The sequence below is a fragment of the Danio aesculapii genome, chromosome 6 (genome assembly GCF_903798145.1).
Source record: "Danio aesculapii chromosome 6, fDanAes4.1, whole genome shotgun sequence".
In the NCBI taxonomy this organism is placed as follows: domain Eukaryota; kingdom Metazoa; phylum Chordata; class Actinopteri; order Cypriniformes; family Danionidae; genus Danio; species Danio aesculapii.
The window spans coordinates 41,534,398-41,555,481 of NC_079440.1; the positions used below are offsets into that span (position 1 = coordinate 41,534,398).

Consider the following 21,084-nt stretch of genomic DNA (forward strand, 5'->3'; position numbering starts at 1 on the left):
GCCTAAGTTAATCATGTAACTCTTTTATACATTTTCTACCGTATGTTGTAAAATTTGTCTATAACTGTTAGGATTGTAATGTTATTACCTTACCCCCCATGAATAATGGAACTTCCTTTCCGTACTGCACATGCACGAGGTGTGAGCGCTTCAATCAATAGGGTATATGTGGAAGTATGCGGAAGGATTTTTAATTTGTCAGTGACTGTGGTTAAGCGCTTCCTGTGAAATGTATGCCATTATAAAATCAGCAGTTTAAGGTCTGTTTTCTTTAAAAATCAGCAATCTCCACTGCCTGAGTGATATCCGATATAAACTGGGTCTCAGATTGTACAAGAAGCATAGCATTAAATTACATTTCTCCCTGCCATGTCTTTAAAATATTAATATTTATTTTACCCCAGTATATTCAATGGAGCTTCTGCGCTAACCTTCCAATCCTGAGGGGCAGGTGCGAGTAAACGTCTCGCAACTAAATGAATGCCAAAGTCTATTTAACTGATTGTATTTTAATTACACTACGACATCAATGCTGTAAAAGCAACCGTATAAAATGGAAAAAAGTCACATTAACCATTCACTGGAAGTTTATCAGTATGGGAAAAAAAACACTCTGCATATACACTATACACTGCCAGCCGGTGTTGCCAACCTAGTGAATTTTCAGACCCCCTAGCGCCAAATTTTCAAAAAAGCGACTAGTGAACGTTTTTAGGTGTTACGGGAGATTTTTAGTGACTCTCATGTGTCCGTGCTGTACCGTTCCTAACGTTACTCTTCGCTACGAGCTACGGGTGATGCCGTCGGTCTCTCCCCCGCCTCAGAGCACTCAAAGGCGGCACAGTGCCACACAGCCATCTCGAACAAGATTGGACACCCCTGCTGTACATAGTTTGAGAAAAAATATTTTGTTTGTTTTGTGAATTTAAGATAAATGTTTCTTTAAATATTAAAATACATAAAATATACTTTTTACCGTGCAGTTTATTTTTCAAAAATGCTAGGGCCGCTAAATCAGTCCACCCCTGCCTATGATTAGTTATTTTAGAGGTTACTGTAGGTCAAACTATACAAACTATGCATCTAATTTGACTGTATTTTAGGCTACATGTTGATACCAACACCAATTTACCTAAAAGTATCTTGTGAACACTTACAATGTCTATCGGTGCTCTAGATCTGCAGGTTTCAGACTGTTTAATGATTTTTTCTGGCATAGAGTGATTGGCGCGATTATGGATTCACAGTGGTATTAACCATTATAGGGGTGGTCAAATGTAAATTTATATTATCTGATATTTGTAACCATTACCATTATTATTTAAAATATAAATCTATTTCTCACATAAAGGACAGACTCCGCCATACATCTTGTTTTGATTTCCTTCAGGGGAGTCAAGCATTAATTAGGGGGGTCAATCCCCCCGAGATCCCCCTGTAATTTGCACCCTGCTGTAGGCTATGTATCTTTTTGAATCCAAAACAAGCTAAACAAACTTTAAAGGAGTTCCCAGTATAATATTAATGATAATTAAAACTATATATACTCTTGTACACTTGACATTACATGATTGTGTATACATATAAGCATATTGCTCTTCGAATCTCACTAAAGAACAAAAATTACAGGTCAATTAGCATAAGACTAAATTAGACATGATGTGAACCTCAAGAGACTAAGACGAGGTGTGAGTTTAGTATAAAGTAATTGACCGCACACATACGTCAGGAGTCGAGTGTTAATGGCTTTGCGTCACTTGAATATGTTAGCATCATCATTGTTTGGTTATTAGAGAGCCAGCCTGAGCGAGCGGAGCGCGCGAACGCTACAAATACAGGAACGCGCGCACACCTGCGAGCCTGAACACACAGAGAAGAACCTGAACAGCATCCTGTTAACACCAGCTCATATTACTGCTTGAATAAGGTATGGGTGATAATTCGTTTGTGTAAATTTGGTATGAAAAGCAGTTGTTGGTTAGTGTTACCTAAGTGGTGTTTGGTGCAGGTGTGCGAGGATGTCCTGCGGCTGGTTGCTCGCGCTGCTCGTCCACGTGCTGCTGCTGCTCGCGTGCCCGAGACTCTCGCGGAGCGCCCTCGACTACTCCTTCACTGTGAGTTGAACTTTAAAAGTATAACGTTAGACTTCAGGTAATTTTTATAGTGAAAATGTTTTGTGGAACGTGCCTTTTTACTATAGTGATTTTAAGTCGATATGTCTCAGTAAACGTATTATTTTCCACCATACTTCTGTCAGTTAAATTAAATGTGTAATTTTCCATCAAAAACGAATGAACCAAATTATATATATTATTAAACATTTTAGCATTTGACCAGCGTTTGACCCTGTGTGTGTGTGTGTGATTGAATTTGTGAATAGGCTATAGTTCTTTCTCTTCCAGTATAATATATAGTATATATTATGTAGAGAGATTTAATCTCTCTCTCTCTCTCTCTCTCTCTCTCTCTCTCTCTCTCTCTCTCTCTCTATATATATATATATATATATATATAGTAGTATATAATAATAATAATAGTAATTAAATAAAAATAAAATAATAATAATGAATGAGAATAAACTGTACATTTAACAATCAACATTTATGGATAAAACAGTAATAATAAAAATAATAATCAGTATATTTACAATGATTCATTTATAATAATCTCTCTCTTTCTTTTTCTGTCTCTGTTGTTAAACCTTGGTTAAATACATGATTTTAATTGATATCTGTTATCATTATTTTATGCATGATCTTATAATGTTTGGAACAATTTGGTGTTTAAGTTAGATCGTTTGCAATTGTGGTAGATTTTTGTTAGGAGGACACTTTAAGGTTTGCATGAGATGTGTTTTGTTTAATCCTTGTTTTTTGTATGTTTTGTTTTTATAATTTTAATAAAGGGATGTGAAATGTCAAATCTCTTTGTTTACTCGTAAAAATGCTGGTTGTTTTATGTTGGCTCAAAGAATGCAATTTAAATTAAGTATACAAAAATGTCCATATTTAAAACAATGATTTAAAAATATTATTATACTAGCCTACATATAGACCTACACAGACATGTTACTGGGTTTTATAATAGGCTACATAAGAATATAAAGACAGAGAGTTTATATATGATCCATTAATGTGAAGTCAGAATTATTAGCACCCCTGAATTATAAACCCCCTGTTTATTTTTCCCCCAATTTCTGTTTAATGGCGAGATTATTTTAACACATTTCTAAACATAATAGTTTTAATTACTCATTTCTAATAACAGATTTATTTTATCTTTGTCATGATGACAGTAAATAATATTTGACTAGATATTTTTCAAGACACTTCTATACAGCTTAAAGTGACATTTAAAGGCTTAACTAGGTTAATTAGGTTGAGCATGATAGGGTAATTAGGCAAGTTATTGTATGGTGGTTTGTTCTGCAGATATATAGCGTAAAGGGGCTAATAGTTTTGACCTTAAAATGTTTTTTTTTTTAAATTAAAAACTTCTTTCATTCTAGCTGAAATAAACATGTAAAAATCTAGCCGAAGAAAAAATATTATCAGACATACTGTGAAAATTTCCTTGCTCTGTTAAACATCATTTAGGAAATATTTAAAAAAGAAAAAAAATTGAGGGGGGTAATAATTCTGACTTTAACTGTATATGATATACTGTATTATGAAAACCCTATTAGCTTTAATGCATTATGAATGCTGCTGTATTCTGATTGTTTTCAAAGTTACAAAACTATAAAAAATGTGAATTTTTGTTTGGGTGACAAAATGTTGTAAGCAATATAACAATTTAATGTTGTTTATTTCATCACTATTTTAATTTGGCGTATGCGAAGTTTGATCATTGCCAACTCAAACAGTTTACTGATACACATAAAATGTATATGGCGATGGCTAGAATGATCCATAATGGTATATTAAACCCTTAATGGCTCTGATATCTGACTGTTAAATATGGGCTCAAACTGAGGTTCAGTCACATGAACAATTAACCACACACAAGCAGAGTCTGTTTTAATGAGATTAAGATATGTTTGATAGATTTTGTTTTGCAATTAAAACAATATAGACCATTTTGAGGGATGTAAACAATAATAATGGTCCTAACATATTTCCTCTTATACATTTTTAATTTCCAAATCTGAGAATCTAAAGAGGTTCACTTATTGATAAATAATGTTACGACAGCTGTTTTAACATTAAAATATGATGGAAGTGTCTCTTGTTACAGTTATGAAATAGTTTGACATCAAGACAAGCAGGAAATGTTCATGGGCCAATGACATTAACACATTGAAATGGTTATAGCCTAACACTCGTAGGCTGTTGTAAAATCAGCGGTTCACTGACCACTTATCTAGCAGTTTTTATCTCCTTAATGACCATCACAGTGAGTCTGTGGTGTGTGCTATTGAGTCATTGACATTAGTGAGTCACACTTGCATTGTGTTTATGTACAGGAAAACAGTGACGCCCAGCCTGAGCGCTACGACAAACGATATGATGATATTGATTACGACAGTTTCGTCGGCCTGATGGGCAGGAGGAGCACAGGTCAGACACGACGACAACAAATGCTCTTTTAGTACAATTACAAGTTCACGACATTAGGGAGAGTTCAGGCAAATATGAAATTATATTACACAGTTTCGTGCTGTTCCGAAGAAAACCAACAACAAAAATAATGTTTTTTTTCAGAAAAAAGTGTTTAATGTTTGCTTTATTCATTCCCCACAGGAATAAATCGTGAGGCACATTTGCCATTTAGACGTAAGTTCCCTCATCATTATCATGCTTTAATATGACATTAAAGTGACATATCGGAGACTGATGAGGGCTTTGTTTGGTCTTTCTGAAGCTAATATGAATGACATCTTTGTCGGACTGTTAGGACGGAGAAACACCTTGTCTTGTAAGTGATTGATTGAATTAATTTATAATTAATTGTCTTTGTTCGTGTCACCTTATCATACAAACTTTGTAAACTTCGTTTTTAACCACGGACATTTTCACATTTTAATATTGTTTGGATCAGAACAAAGGGATCGTTAGCATTTATTTACCCATGCGTGGTTTCAAACTTTTAGGAGTTTTATGAGACTAGGAAAGGCAAAGTGGTTACAGGTTTTCAGATTTCTTCAAAACATATTATTTTTGTGTTCCAAATAGTTTTTTAAACAAATGAAGGGCGAGTAAATGCTGACAGAATGGTCATTTTTGACTGAAATAATCCCTTTAACACTAAAGTGAATGCACTGACCTCTAGTGGTCACCATGGTGAAAGGTAGAAAAGGAAAATCCTTTAAAAATACCAAGCCTTACATTATTTCTGTTTTTACTATTAGCTATGAGAAAAGAGAGGAGAGGGAACATTTTCTTCAAGGATGGGAGACTGAGGTGAGTTTGATTACTGAATAATTATTGTGGTAAGTTGGTGTATTTGGTGATTGGTTGTAATATTTTACTTTTCTTTGTTTTTTATTAGGTTTTGCTGTGGTGTATGAAGCTTTCTCTAAGAACTAATCCAACATCACACACATGCACAAATATATATGTCACAATTAATCCATTTTAATATTCTTTTGGCTAACCACCGAGTACAGAATAAAGACTAAAGGCCTTTGGTACAGAATGAACCAAACTTGTATTAAATAAATCTTTTTTTTTAAAGAGTTTCTAAAGTAATAACAGTCCTGTTGTAGACAGACGAAGGAAGAATGTTGGCCACAATTTGTGCAATTATGTGCTTGTAACTTTCGATTTAAAAAACATTCTTATTTTAAAATGCTGTAAAAACATTTGATTTATTCATAGATAATACCACACTGTTTACTGTAAAATAAGTCTTTATTTTAAGATGCTGGTTATCGTTCCTCAGTAAACACATTTTTTTCTCACACACTCTTTTATAAATAAAAGATTGCTGTGGATTTACTGTACAGGATTCTTTTGTACATCACTCTCACTTATCCTTTGGCTTAGTCCCATATTCATCAGGGGTTGCCACAGCGGAATGAACTGCCTCCTTTTATACATAAAACAATCTATTGAGGAAAAAAAAGTATAAGGAACACATATACCTTTGGAAAAAAGACAAAAAAAAGGGTTGCTTAAAAGGGTTGGGAAGGTTATTTGCATCTTTCTGGCGATTTTGATGTTCATAATATGACCAGTTCAACTTCTTTATAGAAACAAGAACACAAAGCCTTCTTAGTCAGTGTAATTCCTCGAAACACTTGGCCCAAAGTGATGTAATCAAAGAGATCTACTGATTTAGAAAATAATTTCCTTGTTTTGTTTAGGAAGCGTTGTAAGGAGCGTAAACTAGAAGTATAATGGAATGTTTCGAACAGAGTTTTTCTGTCATCATTCTACTGAAGTATTGTTAGCTAAGTATAGCTAAATCTATTAGGTCATACTTGCCCTCGGGGGTGTTTCCTCTGTGAATCAACAAAAGAACAAAGAATATGGCAAACATTTCCATTATTCTGAGGCTTTCAGAGAGACTGAACCAACTGAATTCTTACTATCCACGTGTTATTAAAGCTTTTATTAAACAAACCCATTCATGTTTAATCAAAACCCTCACACATTCCCTTCATTTTAAGATGTACACAGAATTCCATCAGATATTAAAATAGACAATTTTATAAGAATATATATAAATCTCGCAACACCTTAATGTATTTGCTGCTTGATCAAGTCATTTCAAAACCTTTCAGTTCAACCACAAATGCAAAAGTGACTGTGCAGAGTGGTCAAAAATTCAGAACAACTCTGCTTCAAATAAGTTTATTCATTCAATAAACTTTATTTGAAATCCTTCATAATGGTGGTAATGTCAAAACTAAAAGCGGATAGTCAACATGTTTTCAAGTGCAGATAAAAACGCATTAACGTCATCTAGATCAGTGTTTCCCAACCCTGGTTCTGGAGGCACACCAACAGTACATATTTTGAATGTCTCCCTTATCAGACCCATTAACTTCAGGTTTTGGAGTCTCTTCTAATCTTCTGATAAGTTGATTCAGGTGTGTTTGATTAGGGAGAGGTTGAAAATGTGCACTGTTGGTGTGCCTTCAGGAATAGGGTTGGGAAACACTGATCTAGATGAAGTCTGAGCACTGCTGCCTCTGTTTAAAGAGACATTCATTTTCTTCAGCTTAATCCCTTTATTCATCAGGAGTCGCCACAGCGGAATGAACCGCCAACTTATCCAGCATATGTTTTATACAGCAGATGCCCTTCCAGCTGTACTGGGAAACATCCATACTCATTCACACACATACACTATGGCCAATTTAGTTTATTCAATTCACATAGCGCATGTCATGGACTGAGGGGGAAACTGGAGCACCCGGAGGAAACCCACGCCAATGCGGGGAGAACATGCAAACTCCACACAGAAACGCCAACTGACCCAGCCGGAACTCAAACCAGCAAACTTCTTGCTGTGAGGCGACAGCGCTAACCACTGAGCCACCATGTCACCTTGTTTAAAGGGATAATTCACCCCAAAATGAACATTTGCTCAATATTTACTCATTCTCAAGTGGTCCCAAACCATTAAGTTTCATTATTTGGTTAAACACAGAAGATAAAAGTTGAAAACATCCATAGTAGAAATAAATGTTTAGACATTCTTCAAAATATCTACTTTTGTGTTCGACAGAAGACACCCATAAATGTTTTGAAAAAGTAAAGGGTAATGATATGAACTATCCCTTTATCTTGCTGCTTTATCTCAGATCTTGCCAAACTGGAATAGAAAATTGATCCGAAATGCGAAATCCAACACCAGCACTGTTAAAAGAGAAACTTCAACCCAGTATGTAAACTGTTATCATTTAGTCAGTTTGATGTCTTTAAAGAAAATCTTATGAGAAACAGAAATAAAATATAAAGGAAGACAAAGTAGTATGCTTGACAACATGTACATGACATTATCATCATATATGGGTGAACTGTGCCTTAATGCGTAACAATACACACTAACAACTGAGAAATCGAGACCGAATCATTTTCCCCACTTTAGACAAGCGTGTACATCAGCTGTAAAACCAACACGTTTAATCTCGCCCACAGACTGCTGGAGTTATTGCCACACTGGGGTTTGAAATGAAGCAAATCCTCACATTCAATCCCAGACAAACAAAACACTTTCAGTCACACTGCAGTTAATTAAATAAAGCATTGTGTGGTCTGAAAAAAAAAAATCCAATAATTCACAGGCCGCATGCTCCACAGCGTGATACACTACACCACTCATCTGCAAGACCACGATTCCTATTAGTTTGGTGAAAGAAAAACAGTGTTTACTTAAGCCGGCTTATCAAGCTCGCTATTATCGTTCACAGGTGCCACATGAACTATTGGGCCAGCCAACAGGATCTTAAAATCAGAATTAAATCAAGAAACTTTCTGATCTTCATTCTAAAATCAGCCGAAGGACTACATCCTGTTTTTTTTTTTTAAACTGACACCAGCTTAAAGGGATAGTTCACCCCAAAATTTTACTTACCTCATCATTTAATCTTCCTCATGTGGGTTTAAACTGTTACAAGTTTCGTTCTTCTGTTGAACAAACACAAGGATATTTTGATGAACACTGCACTCAGAAATGACTTCTGGTGTTTGTTCAGTCTACTTATTTAAAATGAGCTGAAATAACAATTCTTAAGGTTTTTTTACTTGATTACAAAACTTAATTGTTTTATGTTCACTCCACTTAAATTTGTAAAAAGGATTAAGCTAAATTAATCAACTTGTATTGTGACAACATGAAGAAATCGTGTGGCACCCATTGACCTCCATAGTATGAAAAAAAAAGTAAATGTTGGCAGATTTTTCTTTTTTTGGTGAACTATTCCTTTAAGTAAATGTACATGTTTAACTCTGGAATAAACCCTAGTGGAGCTTGAATGTTTGCAGGATGTAAAAAGCCATATTACAAGCTGCTCAGTGTTTAATTATGACCTAAACTCAATATAAACACATACTGAAGTGCGTGATTCAAGAGGCACTAATTAGGGAATGATCACATGAAAGGAAAAGCAAAGCCACCTTTTTCTAATGGCATTGTTGTACATAAGTAGCATATGTGCCTATTATTACACATTATACTGTATATAAACAGTTATAACTGAACGCCAAGTGTAACGAATGCAGAGGCATTATTGTTTGTTGTTATTGTACTATTAAGGCAGGCTCATAGACTACACGTCAACCTTCATTTCATACAATTCAGCACTGTCATATATATTTAAACATTCACATACAAATCCCAAACTGTACCAATTGCATTCAATCAAACCAATAAGTCGTGCACACTTTTCTGTCGCACAGTACAGGAGACGATATCCAAAAACAAAAGAAAGGGGGGTGAGACATCCCCAAATATAGTTTATATGTATGTGTGTGTGTGTGTGTGTGTGTGGAAGAGTTGGAAAGTTTACTTCTGTCAAAATAAGCTGCTATAACTTGTCGTTAAGTTCAGGGGATTGGTTTTCTTCTTCCTGTGGTTCAACCTTGTCCTTTTGCTCCAAGACTCGAGTTTCTACTTTCTCTGGGGCTTTAACATTGGGTTCAGGGGGCTGATAGCGGTATTTGTAGCCAAAGGCACGCAAGTGGTAAGTGTAGTATTCCAGCAGGTACATGTGTGACGCATCCACATAGTGGAAAGAAACAGCCAGGTCTGAGCAACACTGTGGGCCCTGAAAGACAGAAATATTGATTATAAAAATTAAAGAATACCATGTATGGATCTATTTGTTATTTATCCACTATAAACTTTTTTAGTCCATAAAGTTGCTGTTAGCATGAAAAAGTCCACTTTAGGCATGGGACAGCGGTTTGGAAAAGGTTTTAAAACCGCAGAAATTTCTGTTATACCGTATATGCAAGGTATTTTTATGTGTTGTAAATAAATCTGTGTTCTTGAAACCAATGAAAGCAGCAGAAGTCAATGATTTATTTGAATTATTAAGCCTGACATGTTTACAGCTATATTTATACGATATAACATGTATTGGGTTCAATAGGGACAAATTTTTGTGTTTTATCCAGACATTTAAAAAGGACAAATTTAAAAATAAACATTTAAGTAAATCACAATATTGTGATACCATGAATCTGTGGTATTTTTATCCAAGGTTATCATACCGTCAGAAACTTATACCGGCCCACGCCTAGATGCAGTTATTCTGTTTCAGTAAGCAGTGTTTCTCAACTCCCTCAACTCCTCAATTGTAGTCTTGAGTTTGCTTGCAGCAAAGTACACGTCACAATATACATCATTTAAATAATTCTCAAGCAACAGGTGCACAAGAAGACTGTCTGGTTAATTTAATAGCACGTTGTCACCATAGGCGTGTCCCAAATCGCATTCTTGTGCACTATTCTACGCCCTTTTGTAGTATAAATAGCGCAAGTAGTACATTCACACTGAAAACTCTTAAAAGATTAAGTGCACTTTAAATAACCAGATGATGCACTTATTCAACCGTTAAAAAGAAGTGTGGAATGATGGACACTTCACACACTCAACAGCCACTGCTTTGCTCACATAGCGGAAGGGGCAGAGTTTTCAGGCATTGATGTTGTGAAAGCAAAATTCTCCTACAAGAGTGAATAAACCGTCTCCTGATGGTGGATGTGGTTACACTCATGGCAGGTGTTATTTGGTAGTTTTTTTGTCATTTATTTTGCTAATTTGACAACCATCAAATGTCATCAGGGAAACAGTTAGAATTTTCGCTTGGTAAAAAAATTATGTGTTCCATTTGGGACGACACTACATACATGTACTACGCTGTTGAGTGTGTAAGTGCATAAGGACATAGTGCATAGTGTGCCATATGGGACGCAGCTAGTAATTCACAGTGTGTTATTGACATAGCCTTAATGCAAAAGAGAACTTTGTCACTGCACAAAGAAAACAATAAATCAAGCGATTAATGGTACATTTGTTTTGCTTTTACCTAAAAAAGGGCTATTTATATTATATTTCACAGATATATTTCGGGGACAGCTAGAAAAAAGAAGCTGCACATTTTAAGGGGATCAAAAAACACCATAAAATGATCAAAACATTTGACTTAAGGATCCATTTACATTTATGAATTAAGCAGCCTCTTTTTTCAAAACCAATTCTGAATAGAAGTTGAAGAAGCCAACTAGTTTAGAAGACTTTTAGTAAATAAAGAAAATCAGGCGCAAGTCTCCAACTCAGAAGACTGAGAAATCAAAATACATTATCCCTATTTAAATAGACTACTTTATCCAGTGCATGTTTTTGAAGCTAGAAAGAAAAAAAAAAAAAAGGATTATTCAAATATTTGACTTTTGTGCTCCACAGAGGAAAGATTCATACAGATTTGGAACACCATTATGATTCGAGGTGTAAATTATGAATGAATTCTCTCTATTTTGTTAGAACTATAATATTTTCTTCTCTTTTACGCTGATCTGTGCCAATTCAAACTCACCCTTGATCGGTCTAATGAAATGGGGATTTTCGGCTTTTGACTTGAAGATCACAAAGTAAATATCCTTGTGCGTCATATAACAGAGCAGGATGTGTGTATATTTACACCCTCGGGTTTCACTAAATGTGATCATTAAGCCTGATGACCGATTTACAACTTTGCTTTCCTATACATATGCACAATTTTAAAAGGAAAGTTGATGAATGAAGTGGTAGACCATTTCTTCTGTATAGTGATGTACATGCCAATTATTGATTATTGGAAAAGAAAGAAAACTAGAATGGAGACTTGACTCTTTCAGGGAATACTTCCACAACTAGACAGAATGTGTCAGTTAAATGAAAGATCAGCGCCTGAGGTAAAATAACCAAAACATTTTCATGTAGGAACGAAATAATACAACTGCGATACATAACAGAACACACTAATATTGATGTAAACAGAGCAAAAAAAAAAAGAAATACTCATCTTCTCATTACACTACCTGACCAAAGTCTTGTCATCGATCCCAGTTGTAAGAGCAACAAATAATAACTTGAGTTCTAGTTGATCGTTTGTAAAAGTGGCAGAAGGTAGATTTTACAGATGAATCACCTGTTGAACTGCATCCCAATCATCACAAATACTGCAGAAGACCTATTGGAACCCTCATGGACCAAACATTCTCACAGAAATCAGTGAAGTTTGGTGATGAAAAAATCATGGTTTGGGGTTACATTCAGTATGGGGGCGAGCGAGAGATCTGCAGAGTGGATGGCAACATCAACAGCCTGAGGTATCAAGACATTTGTGCTGCCCGTTACATTACAAACCACAGGAGAGAGCAAATTCTTCAGCAGGATAGCGCTCCTTCTCATACTTCAGCCTCCACATCACAGTTTATGAAAGCAAAGAAGGTACCAGACATGAACATTATTGAGCATATCTGGGGTAAGATGGAGGAGGCATTGCAGATGAATCTAAAGAATTTTGATTAACTCAGGGAGCCCTGCAAGAGCACTTTCTTTGCCATTCCAGATGACTTTATTAATAAGTGATTTGAGTCATTGCAGAGATGTATGGATGCAGTCCTCCAAGCTCATGGGAGTCATGCACAATATTAATTCTTTTTCCACTGCACCATGACTTTATATTCTATACTGTACATTATTTCTGTTAAGTGACAAGACTTTTGTCTAAGCAAAGTCAGACCTTACTGTCCTAATTAAATAATTAAATATCAAGGGATGATTATATTTTATTTAGGTAAAATAAGCGTAATCAAGAGGCCTTTGCCTTTCATATAAGCCACTTCAGACACCAAATGATCAACTAGAAGTCAAGTTATTATTTGTTGTTGCTAAAAATTGGATTAGCCACAAGACTTTTGTCAGGTAGTGTAGTGTTAAGTTGAACACCAAAATCGGACTCACCTGTACAATGGGGTAATAACAGTAGTTCCAGTACCAGAAAGTTTTGGGAAATGTGCCAGTGAGATGGGACTCGGGTACGAAAGGATGGAATGTCTCCCTTTGCATGGTGTCTCTGGAGTCTCCTGCCTTAACACCTATCTTCTCCATACACTGACCCATAGCAAGGTCCTCCACTGAAGTAGTGTGAGTGCACACTTTGGTGCGAAAGCCCTCCACAAACCTCCTCAGAGCCTCTTTGCTAAGCACATAGCCAGCGCCGCCGCTCATGTAGCCCTGTTTTACATATGGCTTAAAACGCCGGCCAAAGTACACAGGGTCTTCTGGAGAATGGTGAGCCAGAATCCAGCGCAGGTTGTCGACGATCACATAAGAGTCATCATCTGCTTTGAGAAACCAGTCAGCCTCGTCGCCGTGCTTCTCCATGACATAGTGGAAAGCGCGGATGGTTTTCCAGTAGAGCTGATCCCGACCTTCTTTTGTGTTTAGCCCAACTGTGGGAAAATCTGGATTGTCCACAGAGCTTATAAAGACCACAATGTTGCAGTGACGACTCCATGTGGCTTTCACGTGCCGAGCTTTCTTCTCCAGGTTATTAGGGCCAGTCATAACCCAACAGAGAATGCGTACACGCTTATAAAGAGAGTCAGCCAGTGCGCCATCTTCACCTACACAAGACGGACAATGATTACTCCAACAAACCAACACAATTCTTGATTTAAATTTTTTGGATAACTTAAGTGTTTTATGTTCAATTCACTTAACTTTGATGTGTGTAAAGAGTGACAATTACACCCTCGGTTGCACTAAATGCATTCAACTTTCAACTTTGCTTTACTATACCTATCCAGAATTGTTGATGAATGAAGTGGCAGACCACTCTTTCTGCATAGTGATGTACATGCAAATAAAATATTATTGGAAAAGAAACAAAAACTAGAATGGGACTTGGATGTTAAAGAGAAACAGTAATATTACAAAGTGTAGATTAGCGTGTATTTTATGTCAACTAGACTCAAAAAAAATACTGCTTGTTCAAACTAATTATTTAATACGGGTTAAACCAACACAATTCTTGATGCTTTTTGGTATAACTTAATTCTTTTATGTTCAGATCACTTAAATTTGTATAGATGATTAAGTTAATTTAATCAATTTCTGTTGGGACAACATGAAGGCATTGTGTGGAACCCTGCAATTTTTACAGTGTATTTTTCAATAATATTTCAACTCAGCTTCTGGCAGGCCAATGTTTATTGCTTTTGGGATAGTTTAGTGACAACCTACTGGTGATAAACTCTCTCTGTACACTTTAACAAGGACAACACATTAGAAGTGAGCCCAAAGTCCATTTCTCCAGAAAATATAGACAAACATACCCTTAAAGAGTTTGTCAAACACAGGGCTTGGAAAACAAACAACTGACTTAATGCTCAGATGGAACAGATTAACATCAGTGTAAGATGTTGTATTCATAAATCAGCCCAATAAATGGGTGTAGTCGATATAAGAACTGAATACAACAACAGACTCTACCAGTCTAAAACTCCTCTACTTTTGCACTGGTATTGCAGGAAATGTCGGATTCAAGAAATACTTGTTCTTTGTGAATCATAATCAACCTCACAAACAAAACTTCTAACTGCTGTTTGTAACAGGCTATTTAGGGGGTTCATTTCCATAATTTAGTTTGCAGAACAACAAAGCAAAAGTTGAACAACTAGTAGAGGTGAAATGGCAGCACAGTGAATACTTTAGTCATTAGTTAAGCCATTCCAGCCAAATACAAGCAGTTATCTTAAAACAAGCACACTTAAAAAAAAATACAAATATGGATATGACATTAAAATTATCTAGTCTAATTAAAGTGACAGTTATCAACTCATTCAACTCATGTTGCTTCAAACCTGTAGAACTTGACCAGTTGCTTTCATTGCATGTTTCCTGACGACATTCTCTCATGTTGCCGTCTTACGTTACACGTTAAAAAGTCAAACAGGTTTAGATTAGTTTCTGAGTGAACAATCTATGCAAAGGGTCAGTTTAGTTTAAAATGTGCTGTAAATTTACTCAACCTCAGGCCATGAAAGATTAGTTCTTTATTAAAACATTACAGAAGATTTGAGATGAAACTATAGATCTTGGTTATTTATAAAATACAAGTCAACAGCACTTTGAGAATAATAAAAAACAAACTAAACTAATTAATACCTTTGGCTCCTGATGATACATTGAGGTGTTATGAAGTAGAACAATCAGTCTGTCCAAGAAATGGAACATTATTTATAGGATTATTTTAAATCAACAGCTTTTGTGACAAGGAATGTTATAGCAATCCTTTTATAAAATGATGTATATCAATTGTTGAGAATCAGTCAATCTTTCCTGACTGAGACTGAACATGCAAAAGCACTTTTTAGATAGCTTGCTGTATCCATTATAAGCACAAATATCATTCTAATTATCGCGTGTCCTCATTTCACTAAGCAAACAAAAGTCTGTTTGTGAGCTTGTGTCTGTGGATGTATCAGTGTCAATATGCAAAAAAGGTTGCACTCCAGTCTGTTGTCAACACAATAAGGACTGTTTGCCAAAGTAATGTTGTAAATATTGCTTAATCTCTTCACATATCAATCATTTAGCTTCATAGAACATTAGTGTATAGCCGGCAGGAGCCACAGGTGTTAATTTTGTTCTGCCTGTATACGTTTTTTTGACTCTTAAAGTGATGATAGCAGTGTACTTCCATTGTATTAATCACTAAAGACCACAGTGTCAGCTAAAAATCCTCTTAAATGTTCTAGAAAAGAAAAGGGTTTAACTACATCTTGGATGTCGTGATGCTGAGTAAATTTACAGCAAACTTCCACTTTTAGGTAAACTATCCGTTTAATATACACCTCGCTTTTTTGGGAAACCATAAGTGCTCTTATTATGTACATTGTTTTACATTATAATGTGTTCTTCGCATTGTTTAGGATGTCTATTAGTTTCTGCCACGTTAATACCTGTATGGTGCGGATGATTGAGGTTGAAAAGAGCCGACCTCTCCTTCTTCCAGTTCTTGTTTTCTTCTTCAAGCATTTCCAGCAGAGTTTTATCGTGGGTCCCGGGCTCACGAGACCCCGAGTTCCGGGTGAACCCAGTCTGACGCAGGAGCAGGTACAAGCTGCACGTGCCCACCAGAAAGCCCACGTAGAACGCGGAGCGCGCGCCGAGAGCCTTCATCACGAGCTCTGTGTGTAGAGACCCTCACCTCACAGCGACTATTGGGAACACATATAAGATTCAGACGTTTATTATCCAAAATGAACCATATGTTAGGCGCGTGACAGCCCAACCTCGCGACAGAGCTGCTCGTCGTCAAACCAGGATATTACTTGATGATACACCTAAAGTGGCAGATTCTGATGAATGTGTTTAGGTAAATTAATCCATAAATCAACACCGTCAGGCGTTATGGAACCATGTTAGCGTTCTGTCTGTCACACTCCTCGCAAAAATGGGCTTGTAATTAAAAAATGACGTGTACGTCCAAGCGCAGTTAGCTGCCAAACGAGGGGGGGCCTTAGTAAACTTACTAGGGGACTTCAAGTTAACATCTGTCCAAATATGTTTCAATTTAAAGTGTTACAAAACAAATACGTAATACAGAAAATAAACATCTCAACTGTTGCTTCTGTCGTCTTTGAACAAGTTCTGTAAACTCAACTTTTATTAATCTGTTGACTTTAACCTTAATTGCGGTAACAAAAAGTTTGACAACAAGCATGTTTACAATAAATAAAGTGAACAACCACAAGGTGTATCTTGGCATACATGCAGGCTAACACTGGATCTTACCAGGCTGTTGATTTCCTCCATGACAGAAGTGAGAGAAACCGCAGGATTCGGCTCCGAGGCCATTTCGGTCCAATTCAGAGAGCTAGCATAATCGCGAGCTGTGGTTTTTAACTTAAATCCAAGACATTTGACAGCCTACTCACATCGACAGACTCCAGAATCATATCCTGGCTGTTTTCTAACCCATACAAGTTTGGGTTGATAGATAATATTATGCTTTACTTAAGGCTAACTAGCAGCGTGCTTCCTATCTTCCTAACTGATCTGAATGTTCAGCAAGTAAAGCCGAGCAGTATGGGGGGCGGTTCATTTCCGTATTATAATTAGCCAACCTGTACTCTCTGACACTCTTTTGTTTCGTGGACTGTGACACACACCCATGTCACAACGATGAGTCGCCTTTATTTAAAAAATACAAAAGAAAATCCTTCTTGAACGCTTGCACAACTGTGAACTGTGAACTGCTCGCGTCACAATTGATACAAGACACACGGAAGCGAGTTCGATTGGACGAATCGACTGTCAATCATGCCAGACGTATTTGGATTGGCCCACATGTATCCAACCGTGAGCACATTCCAGTGAGTGAAGGCACCGAGCCAAGAGAAGTTTGCAAGTTTCTTGTGCTTGACATCAACTACGCCTAGTCCTGCTTGTTGTAATTTAGGCAAAATGTTGATTGAAACCACTAGTTCGTGTTGTTTGTCTACCAAATGCGTATGACACCATTTAACAAAATTAATTTTGATAACACGAAATGTGCTGAATAAAACAGTTATTATATTTGACTATTTATATTTGACTGTCAACAGTAGCAGTTTGTATTTTAAAGGGCACCTATTTTACTCCTTTTTCAAGATTTAAGATCCGTCTTTTGTGTCTCCAGAATGTGTCTGTAAAGTTTCAACACCCATCAGATTATTTATTTTACTTTTAAGAATATTGGATTTTCTGCTCCGAATACAATGTAGCAGTTTTTGTTGCGCCTTTATTGCTTGTTCTCCCCGCTCACCGTTCCCACATGCCTGTCAGAGTGTGCCTTATGGCCCGTTTCCACTGAGTGGTACGGTACGGTTCGGTTTGGTACGCTTTTATGGCTGTTTTCACTGTCAAAAGGCGTACCGAACTGAACCGTACCATACCACTTTTTCGGCACCCTTTCGAAAGGGTATCAAAAGGCGAGAAAGGGTACCAAAAGGCGGAGCTAGACGCGCAGCTGAATGCTATTGGTTTACAGAGATGCGTCATTCACTTACGCAACAAGCCAGAATGAAAACAAAAAACCCGCCATGTTTAAATACACAGCGAGAGATTACAGCGGAATTATATATATATATATATATATATATATATATATATATATATATATATATATATATATATATATAATAATGAGCCATGGCCGAGTCGGGCTCAATCAAACCTTGTCGTCTTCTTGATCAACAGCCACAAGGCCATGGAGTAGAGCAGAATCTACCCTGTGGCTCGTAGTTTTTACGAGGCAGTCTGAAGTGCGAGCGGTCATTCATTCATGAAGCTTTTATTCATTCATTCATTTTCTTTTCGGCTTAGTCCCTTTATTAATCAGGGGCAGAGGCTCGAACCAGCGACCTTCTTGCTGTGAAGCAAGAGCGCTACCCACTGCGCCACCCAGAGCTTTTATTATTTTCAAAATTATGAGTGATAAAAAATCCCCTCTGTAAAAACCTTTAACTGACTTCATCCAGTATACTCAAAACTCAGGCCTTCTGGTAGTACCCAGAATAGCAAAGTCTACTAAAGGAGGTCAAGCCTTCTCATTTATGGCTCCTGAGCTCTGGAATACCCTATATATAACTTATATGTGATTGTAACTGTAACTTAATTTGATTGTAATGCAGTAATGTGCAAGCTGCTTTGAAACAATGTTGTAAAAAGCACTAATTGAATTGAGTGTACAGATTTATAGAAATAGTGCAAATTCAATTAAACAATGCCTGATTTTTATATTTAGACATAACTTTTTAGAAAACTTTTAATACAAAAGATGTTCGAAACTTTAAATCTAGTTAATCAGCTTGCATAGTATGTTAATTTGCAGTGTAATTCTTAAATTAATCTAATCACATATCTAATTTTATATTGTCTAATTCAAAATGTGTAATTTTATTGGTATTTTTATCAGATCTTTCAACATATATTACTGACAATAAAATAGTGGATGTAGTATCAGTGCTCCGAAGACAACTAGATGTTAAACATGTGACAAAAAGCTATTCTTTTATACTGTACGTGACTCTTTAACTGCTATAATCATATTTAAAACTGTGAATAGAATCAAATTTTAGTAGACCACAGAATATTGTACATTTTATTGTACAATTATCTTCCCTTCAACCAATGCTGTTTTGACAGGATGAAGATTTGTTTCTTCTTCACAAGTACTGAGTCACTAAAATGTGCCGATCACACCCCTCAGTGTTCCAGTTATTTAGACAAACAAGCCCTGCAAAAATGTATTGGCCCAAGGCTCAATCTTTTATATATATATATACAAGTAAAAGTTATTTTTTAACTCTGTCAAGCCTAGGTGCTTTTACAGAGTGCTTGTGAACAGTATTTCAATGCTTTCTTACAGTTAAAAAAGAGAAATATTCATTGTATTTTCTTACAGCAGCTTTTACCAATTTAATTCCCTCAAAAAGGTGTGCTTGCATGTGACATTAGCAACTGCGATTGCCTTAATTTACACAAAAAAAAATCAAATGCTCTTTTTTTTTTTTTTACAATCAACCAAAGTATGATGATCATTCCAAACATTTACAACAAAAAAAGAGCCCTTATCTGCTGGGGACATGAAAGAAGCAGTGAAAAGCAGTAGATTCCCAATGCCTGGCAATGGTTTTTATGTATTAAATAAGACATAAATCATATGAAGGCTTGTTAAACAAATAAACCACCTAAACGTGTCTTAAAGCATAGGTCTTAAACTGGATTCCTGGAGGGCCGCAGCTCTGCACAGTTTTGCTCCAACCCTAACCAAACACAGCTGATCCAACTAATGAAGGTGTTCAGGACTCTGGCTGTTTCTCAATACGAGTTCTTCAGCAATCTTGCATCCTTGTGTTACATCATCATCATCCACCAAAGTTCAGTTCCAATACTCAAGAACGCAAGTACAGAGGATGCGTGAAAGATCCCTGATGTGTTCTTGATATCAAAGACGCATTGATACAGACTTGAGCGCAGCACTCGCTCTAGAAGTCACAGAAGTCATTGCGACTGGAGGTGGGAAGCGCAGCATTTCTCATTTCTCACAGGGCGTGTTCTGTATCTCCCGAGTTCATTATTAGATTATCTATCCGAGGTGACCTGGCAAGACCGGTCTTCACAAGAATGCAAGTCCGTTCTCTGCGTTCTTGGAATTGAGAAACAGCCACTTTTGAACACAGATTAATTGGATCAGCTGTGTTTGTTAGAGTTGGAGCAAAACTGTGCAGAGCTCTGGCCCTCCAGGAATTGAGTTTGAGACCCATGTCTTAAAGGGACAGTTCACCCAAAATAAAATTCTGTCATTTACTCACCCTCTATTTGCTCCAACTCTATGAGCTTCGCAGAAAATGCAAGTCAATAGGGGCCAGCTTTTTGATTACCAACAATTTTCAAAACATCTTACACAAGAAGCTTATGTTTACAGGATACTTAAATGTTAAAAATCAGTCCAAGGCACTCGAAAAATGTGCAAAAAAATATTAAAAAGTCTTTATTGATATGGCTATTCCTTAAAAACTGTTACCCTGATAACGGCAGTTGTTTGTCGAAATGCGTAGGCGCAGTTAAGGAATAGCCATGTCAATAAAGGCTTTAATATCATTTCCACATTTTTCGAGTGCCTTGGACTGATTTTTGCAGTTTATTCTGATGAATACTTTACCCAAAGAGCACTGACACATTATTTAAGCTACCCCTGAACACTTTTTGTTTGATTTTAGTACTTAAATGTTCTTTTTTTTTTGGTGAAGTGTCACTTTATGTCTAAAAAGCAGCTATAAACTGAATTATTTGCTTTTACTGTAGGTCACAGGCTCTGGGTTGAATGTGTGAAATGTGAGACCAATAAACCAAATTGATTTAAAGTGAAGGGATACTGAATATCACCACACTTAATCCCTATAAACAGCACTGCTTGTATCCAGATTTTCTTCCCATTGAAAGGCAATCAAAAAGAACGTCACTGTTTGTCCGCTGATGAGAAAATGTTGGCTTAGAGATTGCCTGCAGACTAACTGATGTTTGTCTGGCGGTGAAAGAGGAGGAAGGGCTTTGTCACACACTGACATGAAGCGCAACACAACTCAAAGG

General features: G+C 36.5%; 2 protein-coding genes across 2 annotated transcripts; one reads left to right on the forward strand and one right to left on the reverse strand.

The window, feature by feature from the left end:
* The first annotated feature begins 1,844 nt into the window (after positions 1-1,844).
* On the forward strand, positions 1,845-5,862 carry tac3b (tachykinin precursor 3b). The gene is made up of 7 exons (XM_056460194.1): positions 1,845-1,927; positions 2,009-2,114; positions 4,466-4,559; positions 4,743-4,775; positions 4,864-4,917; positions 5,351-5,402; positions 5,491-5,862. Exons 2-7 carry the CDS (start codon positions 2,019-2,021, stop codon positions 5,507-5,509), a joined length of 348 nt encoding a protein of 115 aa, XP_056316169.1. The 5' UTR covers positions 1,845-1,927; positions 2,009-2,018; the 3' UTR covers positions 5,510-5,862.
* Positions 5,834-17,192, reverse strand: c1galt1lb (core 1 synthase, glycoprotein-N-acetylgalactosamine 3-beta-galactosyltransferase 1, like b). Its single transcript, XM_056460193.1, has 4 exons — positions 16,744-17,192; positions 15,909-16,166; positions 12,904-13,568; positions 5,834-9,718 (listed from the first exon to the last, which is right to left on the reverse strand). Exons 2-4 carry the CDS (start codon positions 16,126-16,128, stop codon positions 9,479-9,481), a joined length of 1,125 nt encoding a protein of 374 aa, XP_056316168.1. The 5' UTR covers positions 16,129-16,166; positions 16,744-17,192; the 3' UTR covers positions 5,834-9,478.
* Positions 17,193-21,084: the final 3,892 nt, after the last annotated feature.